General features: G+C 47.5%; 1 protein-coding gene across 2 annotated transcripts; it reads right to left on the bottom strand.

Annotated features, from left to right (window-relative positions):
* Positions 1–1,509: 1,509 nt before the first annotated feature.
* Positions 1,510–9,332, bottom strand: Tkv (serine/threonine receptor kinase thickveins). 2 transcript variants are annotated; one of them, XM_076824145.1, is made up of 4 exons: positions 9,182–9,332; positions 2,677–3,676; positions 2,280–2,595; positions 1,510–2,195 (listed from the first exon to the last, which is right to left on the bottom strand). In XM_076824145.1, the coding sequence occupies exons 1-4, from the start codon at positions 9,270–9,272 to the stop codon at positions 2,067–2,069; spliced, it is 1,536 nt and encodes a 511-aa protein (XP_076680260.1). In that variant the 5' UTR covers positions 9,273–9,332; the 3' UTR covers positions 1,510–2,066. The 2 variants fall into 2 exon arrangements, with proteins under 2 accessions (XP_076680260.1, XP_076680261.1); XM_076824146.1 differs by lacking the exon at positions 9,182–9,332 and adding an exon at positions 3,749–4,010.
* Positions 9,333–10,470: the final 1,138 nt, after the last annotated feature.

Here is a 10,470-nt window from a genome sequence, read left to right as displayed (position 1 = left end):
GCACACATGTGAATGCTGAATTCCGAAATAAACTAGTGACTAGTGAATAAGAAGAATTTAATTGTTTTAATTAAGAGGGAAAACAATGGTACTTCCAAAATATGTAATCGCGATCAATTTAGAGGTGGAATAATGCATTTAGTGAAAATGGTCGACACTCCCTTAATTTACCCGTGATACTTTGCGTCGATGACTCATATTTTTTAAAGTACAACGATTCTACAAACATTGATAAAATTATAAACTTTTTTCTAAGTAAATTATGTTTTCAATATTACAGAAACACTTTCCTTTTTTTTTGTGATCTCAACTCATAGGGATTATATACAGCCTCCACTGTGTTTGAATCCCTGTAGTATCGATTATTCGTTCGTGAAACATGCTGCCTAATTACATTTCGCCTCGGCCGAGTCGTTTGTAGTAAAATTTGCGTAAGGAAAAATTGCTATATATTCGCAAAACTCTTGTACAAACAGCATTGTATACAGTATGTGCCTAACCACTTGTAGGTAGTCATCACTTAAAGAACGATGTCCTGTAACATGTATAATAACAAATAAAATTTTATATCTGGGAAGAGATGATAATTTTTAATACTTGTTAAAAATATAAATTTCATTATTTTCAATCAACTAGCTATCAACTACAATTTTTAATGTAATTACAGGTCGTCTTCCTAAAGAAGAACTATGATACTATTTAACAGTGACTTCTGCCGCCAATTGCACAGAAGTTGTATGTAACATAACGATCTCGAGTCAATGATCGAAAGCCCAGATACATAATTTCATACTATAATAACAATTTCCTAAGATTTTTCCGATGGAATCCTTGTCATACCACAATTTCTCTAAACTTTACAGATATGCCTAATCGTTACTTACTTAGAACAATAAATCGAAACAGATCGTTTATGTATCCATTGAAAACGTACTAAAATTAAGAGGTATTGCCACGAGTGCAGTGAAAAAAAACTTTAACAATCTGGACAATCGACAATGTACTTAAAATCGTTCTTAAAATAATATATCCAATTTGTACAAATTAGAAACATAAATTACATACTGTACAGATAATACAGGGTCACTTATGAAACACAGTACTCAAGAACCAATAACAACCGAAAAGAACATTGATAAACAACTTTCTCTTGTTTTAGAATTAATTCGAGAGACGAGCGTAACGAAATTCGTGGATACAGGATGATAGTTGAATAAGTGGTGTACCCCATGTAAAATTTATCTAGCATCCCGAGACATTCTAACGTGTAAGAATATTTGGAATATCTGCATTTGAAAACCGATGTATTTACGCATGTTTCTAACGTAACAATTGTCTTTAATAGTACCGAACTTCTGAACGATATAAAATTCTATATATCCTGCAAAATGTCTCAGTTCGTAACTGAAATAGTATGAGCATTATGCTATGTCGTGTCTTTCGATGATAAACATTTCAGAGACGCATAGATGTAGATTAGTGTGGCTCTGTAACAACAGGACTTCAATGCGTATGAATATCAAAATCTTGTAATATTAGGACAGACTTAGTGAATTTAAATGCTATTATCAAAATGGCTTTCATTCCTCCGGAAACATCTTTTTGCAGTTTGCTAAATTTACTTTAACGCCTCCTCTTAGGCCCGCGCGCGTCTAGAAACTTCGGACAATGGTTTCTCATTTCCTTCTGAATTCCGAAACAGTATTATCATTTCTAAGTAGTAGCTATCACTGATTATATGCTCAACAAACTTCAACACAGCGAAGCACGGCAATGCGCAACGACGCTGTCGCGTTCTGTCGGGCTTCGCATAAAAACAAAAAATATACATACACGACATGGACTCATTCATAATTACTTTCACGATTCACTATTAACCAGCCATTAATCATACGAATTCGCACAGTCATACACTTTCAAGTATTTGTAAATTTTAGTACTCAGTCTTCAGGCTCGCAGTCTGTCAATAAATCTATGTACACTGGGGGTGGTATTTACAAGGGGGAGAAGTAGTTTTCTTTAACTATGAGAAGTAAAATAACAGTTTCGAGTAATGTCATCGTGCACTATACGATTTTGATGGCATTGTCAATGTGTAGTTTGGACATTGTCTTTTTCACGCGCAACGCTGTTAAACGAACGGCAGGATTCGCGTGCCAACACTCGACCATGAGTTTACTTAAGGCAAACAGGATCTGGAACAAAAAGCGAATATCGAAATTAAGTATCTCCGGTGCATAGAGGAAGCTTTAAACGGAAACAATTGAGTGTCTGCTTACTGGATCATTTTCCCATCGCGCCGGTATTACCGGGCGTAGCCGTTTCACGCAAACTGCTAGCCGCATATCTTCGAAGTCCGGATCGCTCGGGACAACGTCGTGGTAAGGCAAAGCGTATGGCTCTACCATAGAGTTTTTCCCACCTGTGACGCATCTCCTGCAGGCTTCCCAGAGCACTAGCCCCACAGAATACATGTCTGCCATTTTGAAGGCGTCGAAGGAAGATGTATTTAAACTCTCATCCAGAACTTCCGGAGCCATGTATCGGCGAGTGCCCACCCGCGTGTTGGGCGCGATATCGATCTCTCCGCTCTCGCTGTCGATAAAAGTTTACAATTGTAATACATGCGACACGATCTGTTTAAACCGGTTCGTCATTATCATCGACGTTACATACCTTATGTATCTCACTGCCAAACCGAAGTCGGCGATTGCACATTCACCGTTTCTCTTCACTAGAATATTCCTACTTTTGATGTCCCTGTGAGCTATAGCAGGCTTCCCACGTGTCCCAAAGATTTCCGTGTGGAGATGAGCGATTCCAGAGGCGATTGAAAGGCAAATCGCCAGCAGACTGGGATGATCGAGGACGGTGGTTTGCAAATAGTCGTGCAACGATCCTCTTTCGTGGTAGTCTGTGATTAATAACATCTGCGTCCAGGATCCAGTTCCTTTGATGTCAGCTGCGATGAATCCCAAAATATTATCGTGTCTCATCAGCACTGTCTGATAGATCTCGGTCTCCCTGAACCAAGATGCTTCTTCCAGCGTGAAGAACACTTTTACCGCCACTTTCTCGCCTCGCCATCTTGCGAGCCATACTTCGCCGTAGCGTCCTTTCCCGACGCACTGAGATAAGGCCAATTGTTTAGCGATAGTTCGTTGTACTAAGAGGGGCAGCCCTGATCCGGAGCCACTGCTCTGATCGATAAAGTCTTTAAGGGTACCCTGAGGAGACACTAGGCAGGGTCCTCTCTCTTTCCTTCTGTATCTGTGATATATGATCACCATAGCAATTGAAATTACCATTAAGCATACGGATAAAATGGTAGCCAGTATTATAAGCGGCGCACCAGAGGCTATGGCCATGGGATTGGGAGCCGCGGTAGGTCGAGGTTTATATTCGGGGAACAAGTCTTTATTACAGAGCGCGCTCTTATTGCAACATATTATGCTCTTTCCTTGTAAATGGGGCACAAGGTATCCCTTGCATTGCATAAAACCCTGCTCGTCCGGCGGCAAACAGCCGAACGACCATTCTGGCACATATTCCCCCGACTCGGCGTCCCAAACTTCTTCGACGGCACTGAAACAATGTCCACCGGGTCTTCCTTCGCAAGTGCCGTTCTGTCGATCGTCCGGACAGTGTCCTTCGCAGTAGCAAGTGATTCCCAACGCTGAAAAGTAAACCGCACGGATTAGCATTATCGCCGCTCGCCGGCGGAAAAGTAGACAACGACGATAGGCACCTGCTCTCATTTTCTTTACATGTTATTCGACAAAGTTTACGCAAACGTTTGATCGACCGACAGCGTCGAACGGTGTCGCATCTTCGAGGTTATGTGTAAGTAAACAAAATCAGTGAGAGAGAGAGTAACGTTAAGGACAGAGAGGGAACGTTGAAGAGAGGTTAGGTGAGCGATAGCGAGGCGAAACTACAGCAGATAAGTAACTAAATGATAATTGATGCTAAGGGGAAAGCCCAACCGTACTGGGCGGATTCGGGAGGAGGTTGCTCGACAAGTTACGATGTGTCGCGTAGGCGGACGGCCATTGCGTCCTACGACACGACCACTGCAACAAATAAGAGGAAGGTGCGCTCGCTCCTTTCGACCCACAGAAAATCTGCCCTGTCTACATACACGTTAGCAGAGACTGTAATTTCATTGTTATTCTTTCAGCCCGAAGCGCGTTTCTGCATTTGATCGGCTAACCTCATCGCATCTCGATTGTTTGCTCGATCGTGCGTTTCGATAAACGGTATAATCGCGAAGCATTGAGAGCTCGAAGGTAAACCAATTATAGAACCATCAATGAATTAGATTTATTAGAGACGCGTGGAGCAGCTGATGCGTCATGATCGCAAAGTCGAATGCAAAGGCGAACGGGGTCGATGATATGCAGATCAATTTTTGAGGAATCTAGAAACTGGCGCGCAATGTGTGTCACGGATTTTCCTCTAAACGCCATTCTTTTAAGGTGCACCGCGTTTATCGAGGAAACGTTTTTACGGTTCTCTCGAGAACGAACAGGAAAGAGCACGATCTTGGCGCGATATTACACCCGATCGATACACGAAAACACGCGTGCGAGAGCAGACACGGTTTAAGGTTATCTACGATGCACAAAGATGACGGAGAGACATATCATTGCGGTAAACAAAGTTTATAATGCACACCGATAGGAACATCACCCGCAGTATCCATATTCCCTGTATATACAAAATGGCAAGCTACGCTCGACAGAAGTTGCGGGTTCCACGACAAATGGATCGATGAGGAAAGCTAATTACGCATTTCGTGCCAGCGTTAGAAGTGATCTTGCGAACGGGTTACCCCTCGCATTAAGCGGAACAAAACAAACGTAAATGATAAAAGTTTCGCGCGGAGCTCGTTAAGACCCGAGTTCCTCAGTGGTGCGGTCAAAGCGGGAAAGAAAAGAGAAACAGGGAGAAAGGTGAGGCACAGAGAGGCGGGTTAGGAGACGCTTATCTTCCGTCGCGGAATTACTCCCTCGTGCCTATTTTACGGTGACCGCTCTATTTATATCTCCGAATATCTGGATGACGGATCGATCCTCCATGCGTTCTGGATCTGTTCCACGTATTCTATCTACCTTCCCCTTCGTTTAACCACGTATATAAGACACTTTTGCCCAGCAATATAACGAGGAGCTCGTAACTCCAGCTTAACTATGCAATAGAACTTGTAAAAAGGAATCGCAAACCGATTTTTTTAGAAGTAAAACCCGATCGATGCTTCTTCGACTGCCGGAGGCTCGTTCGATAAATGCGCGTTCCCGATCCCAAGTGGTTTTTGCCAGAATCGGCGAACAGGCCTTGACTCGAACTTTTCCGAGCGTGCGCGTGCAAGTTTCCTACCAGTTTCTTAGCCCGCGGCACGCAACGGCGCGTCTGCGGATCGCACCGTACAAGGAAATCGCCGGCTTGCCCGTCGTCTTCCAAGAGAGGCGAACGCCGTCCCGCGATCGTTTCGAAGCGCGCAGCCGGGAGAGACGGTCCCCCATTTGTATCCTCGCGTGTACCGTGAGACCGAACCGAAAAGCAGGCTCGCAGCTACGTACTTTTCCATCGATCATGCTCCCCGTCAATGAATTAAATTGTCCACCGCAGAGGCGGCTTGTCACAGAGGTCTAAACGGTGATCGCTAATAGAAATCTACAGCTGCACTTGGCGTGCAACGAAGGACGCGTGGTCACGTGAGAAAAAGAAACGAAACGCGGCCCCGGCAACGGTCGAGCGACGGGCGCGCGAAACGCGCTCCATTGTGCAGCGACGGATAAAGAAGGACAACGATTCTCGTAACTGTTTTTCCATTCGGAAAACTGTCCTCTTTCGCGGAGCAATCGTCGGCCGTAATCTCGCGAGAAGGCTTCAATGAATCGCACAATGCAGCGCTACGACCAGACGCGTTCTTTATCAGCGCCGCGAGGAGCCGTATCAGTGATAAGCTGACGCTCCGCACCTACAACTTCGAGAGTCGAGAAATTGGTTGCCTACGTCGATAGTAAAATTGCACGGGGACGTGTAACAAGCATAAACAAATGGAAGCTGGCGTCGATGTCGCTTTTCCTTCTGTTACGTTCAATTGACTATCGATCAGCCTTAATTTCCCGGCTCGCTTTCCAGCGATCGTTGCAATTACCGAGAACATATTCATGCGTGGACGATTAAATCTAAGTTCCACGACGACGGCCACACCGAAGGGGAAGGAGAGCCGATCGGATCTCGGGAAACAGGACGCGAACACCTGTTCTTATCTTGCAACGAGAATAAAAGCATCACGCGGGCAAAGAGTTGCGGCCCCGGGGCGGAGGGGAGCGGAGCATTCGCGCCAATTAACCGGCCACTTCGAACCGACACGCTTGATGGCGGGCACTTGTTCCAAAGTGTTCGAACATTTGTCAAGTGGTCCATCCAGCAATTTGGTCAATGAATATTTACTGTACCCCTTTCGCACTGGCAGCCGCCCGCGGGCCGTTCGCGGGCAGCCTGCCAACTGTATCGAGCAACTCGGTTACACTCGGCTGCTCTCCACGCTTTGGAGCAGCTTCTAGCGTGCATTGGGTCAGCCCCTGCGAGATTAACGAAAAATAGCTGGGAGAAACGCGTGTCGCGGGCGTGCGGCGAGAAAGGGGAGCGAAATAGAAGGAGAATCGCGTGCGAGCAGAGAGGTATCGACCAGCGAGGCGACTGCGTAAACATCGAGCGGGAGGATTTCGCGGTTTTCTTTTTGCCCTGTAAGGGCGTGCTGACACGAGATGCGGCGGGTGTGTCACTTCGGTGCCCCGCTGTTTTTCACGCGGTACGCATTTCCCTCTTATCGCGTTATCGGCATCCGCTCTTTCGCCAGCGAGGGGGAAAACCGTGACGTTTTCGCGAATCGGGCTTCTATTCCGGTAAACGTGGACGTCGATACGAAAAGATCTACGCTCGAAAGCCGCGAGATATTAAGCAAAGGGAGGAAAAAGGAATAAAAATAGTTCTCGGCCGCGGTGTTTACACGGGGAGCAGAGTCCGTCGCATGGACGCGGTCGAAAACATGCGATCTTCGATGTTAACAGTAGATCTACCAGGGGGGGGGGGGGGGGGGGGTAAATGTGACTTCTTTGGCATTTTTTCTAATCATTAAGCACTCGTTTCCAGTACATTTTGTTTTCTAAAATTTTACCTGACTTTTTCTAAAATATGCAAATAATTAATTCTGTAAAATAGTTTTGATCTTCGTTTGTTTTTTCTTTCAAATTTTTATGTAGCATACCTATACATGTACCGAGATTTTTGGTTTCAGAAGTTTCTCGTGGTATTTTCGTAGAGTTCAAATACAATTTTAGAAAACTAAGTATATTTTTACACAAATATACGTTTTACAAAAAGTGCCATAACATGCCTGTATTATGTTTGCTCAATTTTTTTATTATCCTACCATGCACATATTGCGATGAAACGTAAACTGTGTCAAATAGCATATTGTACTAATAATAAAACGAAGAATATTTGCGGTACGTGTAATAAACGAGTCCGTGGTACATGCTCTGCTAAAATAATTGTAACTAGTAAAAAATGTCTGAATTTTATGCGTGATTATTTTCAAAATTACTATCGTTATTATATTATTATTATTGTTATTATTATTATACAGTTTATATTCCATTTTCGCTGATAAAATAGGAAAATATATAAGGACGAAATGAAATGCAATGTCTTTTCTTAAATGACTTGTTAATTTAAAAAACAAGTCGTTTCGACCCCTGCGGTAGAAGTAGGTGTACGTCAATCGTTGGTTGTTCCAGTGTTAAAATATTACACGGCGCACGTGACGATTCGGTGCATTTGGCTGGCGTGCGCGAACCGTAATTGCACGCTGCATTTGCGCGCGATGAATAACGCATCCGAGGAGAGGAGCACCGCGGGCGGCTTCGCGCGTACGCGTAACGATATTACCGAGGCCCGTTTTCGTGGAAGAACAATCAGCAGGCGGTAATTCAATCCCATTGTCACTCGGCGTGATTGCCCCGAGAACTTTTTACCCGGAAGTCACTAAAATCGTAAACAATTAACGAGCCTTCTATCGCTGCTACGCGCCGCAACGAATCTAACGGCAATGGCCCCCTTTCCCTGTCACCTGTGCAGTCACGGGCGCAGTATAAACGCGAGATTCGTGCGAGGAACTCGAGAGAGACCAGACTCATTCGCGGGTGAATTCGTTAAGGGGTAGCCGGCGGACTCGATGCAGAGATTAGTTGGAGGAAAAGGAACTTTTAGCGGCGCTAAAATTAAGCCGCGTAGAGGCGAAGGGAAAGACAGGAGCGCAGGACGATGGCACGTGAAACGCGACGGCCCGAGCGCGGCAAAAGGCGCATCTGGGAAAAAGGAAGAAAAGCGGAAAAAGGTCGAGGCACCGCGAGAGCGAGAGAGGAACTCTCGGTGTTCCGTGGCAGCAGAAGCGGCGAGACTCGCACCACTGGTATTTCAGTCCCTAACCTTAGCGCCTAACCTCTTCGTCTTTCTCCGTCTCTCTCCTAGCCGTGTGTTCTCGCGCTCCCTCTCTTTCATTCTCTTCTCCTCGAGCCAAGGGTAAAAAAGAACGTGCGTGCCTCTGGCGCAGAGATTCCTTTCGCGAGAATGCACCGATCGACGTGGTTGCACACGACGAATCGAAGCCTGGCCGCGCTATCGGGACAGAGCCAGCGACGAGACGGAGCAGAAACTGCGACTCCCGGAAAGTGTCACGCGCAAGGATCGCCCAGTTATCGGGCGATCATTGTCCCGACCTCCGAGCAGATGCTCGAAAACGCGACACGAAAAATCAGAGGCGCGAACGAGGTCGCGTCAGACGGCGATGTTTCTTTCGCGAAACGATCGAGGGACCGTGCGTGTTTGTTGGATGTGACAAGCTGAGGAGAAGAGCGACGGGGGAGAGAGAAAGAGAGATGAGCGGGGGGGGGGGGCATACGTCTGTGTGGCAAAACGGCGAGAAGAATAGCCGGAGACAGCAGCGGAGCAGACACCAATCGTTTCTCGCCACTAGAATCCGCATCCGATCGATTCCCGTATACACTGGACACGTCGCTCGTATACAGCCACTTCTCGCGGGTGCACACGCGCCAGCGCTCGCTCTCGCGCACACGCCCGCCAGAGGCAGAGCCGCAAATTTACTCACCACCGACGAATCTCGCGATAAACACTCCCAAGCCGATCCACAGGCCGTATTTACATCCGCGCCGACCCGGGGTAGCGGAGAGCGCAGCCATTTTCTACACTCGAGAGCACATACTTCACTGTGACGTAGAACGGTCAGCGTCGGCCGCAGAGCGCAGGCCGCTCCGCTTCGGCTGTCGTCGTCGCGCCGCGGTGGGGATTGGCCGCCTTCCGGGGGAACCGGTCGTGCCGCTTCGGCTCTTAGACGGAGACAGCCGAGCGGACTCGCGAGAAAGAGAGGAATGGAAGTACGTGGCACGGGCACGTATCAACTGTGTATCTCTGATTCACGGTACCCTGATCGAGGCATGATCGAGATGAACGCGAAAGTCTCGACGGAACATCGAATGGTCGCGACGCGGGGCTGTTATCTCTGCTAGGATTTCGCGAAGGTTAGGCTACAGATACGCATGTATCTGTGCCAGAGATATCGCCACGTTCGCTACGTTTCAGCAGCGCCGTGGAGGGGAAAGTATGAATCGATTCGACACGGATTTCTAGCTAAACGTCGAGTCAACAGCCGAGAATCTAGAAGCTGCATTGTCTCGGAACTTCCGCATCTCTGGCCACGTGCGCTTCTGGGGTGTTGCGCTTTCGTCCTCGATAACGATTGACGCATCGTAAACCGCACAGTCGGAGGTTCCAGCGGATGTGAGATCCTCGGTCCCGGTTCCCCCGCGACCTTTTGCACGGCGCATATGCGGGCCATGCGCGGCGAGATGGGCGGGAACTGCATCGTGGAAACGTTGCCTAACGGCTAGTAGCACGGCCACGCTCTGTTACGGTTTAACGCGGGCAAACTCTGCGCTCAGAATTCCGCTAAACATTTTGCTCGGAGATCGCAACGATTCTATCCAGATAGGTACTGGTGTATTCTCTTCTCTTCGCGTTCTCGTCGGCTGTTAAACAGGTGGGCCACCTGTTGTCCCTTCGTGCTCAGAGTCCTTCGGATCCTGGAAATATTTAGGCAGACACTTGTCTGCAGCCGAGAAGCTTGGAATCGGTCTGGCCTGTCAGTGTAGCCTAGCGGGGAGTGTGCGACGGCGCCCTACGGGCGCCACCGTGCCGCCGCGACCACGGTCCCGAAGATCTTTCTCTCTCTCCCTCTCCCCGACTCTCTCCTCTCTCGCTGGTCGGGCACGCTCGCAGCACCGATGCTCCAGAGCGAGCCGAGGGAAGCTACGGGGAGGGTCGGAGGCGAGCGGCTCCTTGGAAAGGCGCGAATGTCTATGCGTAGCGCGTCACCGCGGA

This window comes from Andrena cerasifolii, chromosome 12, assembly GCF_050908995.1.
Source record: "Andrena cerasifolii isolate SP2316 chromosome 12, iyAndCera1_principal, whole genome shotgun sequence".
NCBI lineage: Eukaryota > Metazoa > Arthropoda > Insecta > Hymenoptera > Andrenidae > Andrena > Andrena cerasifolii.
The sequence above is the reverse complement of the archived record's forward strand: the minus strand, read 5'-3'. Positions and strand labels throughout refer to the sequence as shown.

Bases quoted from the DNA above. Each gene is read 5' to 3' on its own strand.
- Tkv (XM_076824145.1), bottom strand. From the start codon at position 9,272: ATGGCTGCGCTCTCCGCTACCCCGGGTCGGCGCGGATGTAAATACGGC. The intron at 3,677-9,181 runs GTGAGTAAATTT...TTTACTTTTCAG, and splicing joins TATCGCGAGATTCGTCGGTG to CGTTGGGAATCACTTGCTAC. The intron at 2,196-2,279 runs GTAAGCAGACAC...TTTTTGTTCCAG, and splicing joins CGCGATGGGAAAATGATCCA to ATCCTGTTTGCCTTAAGTAA.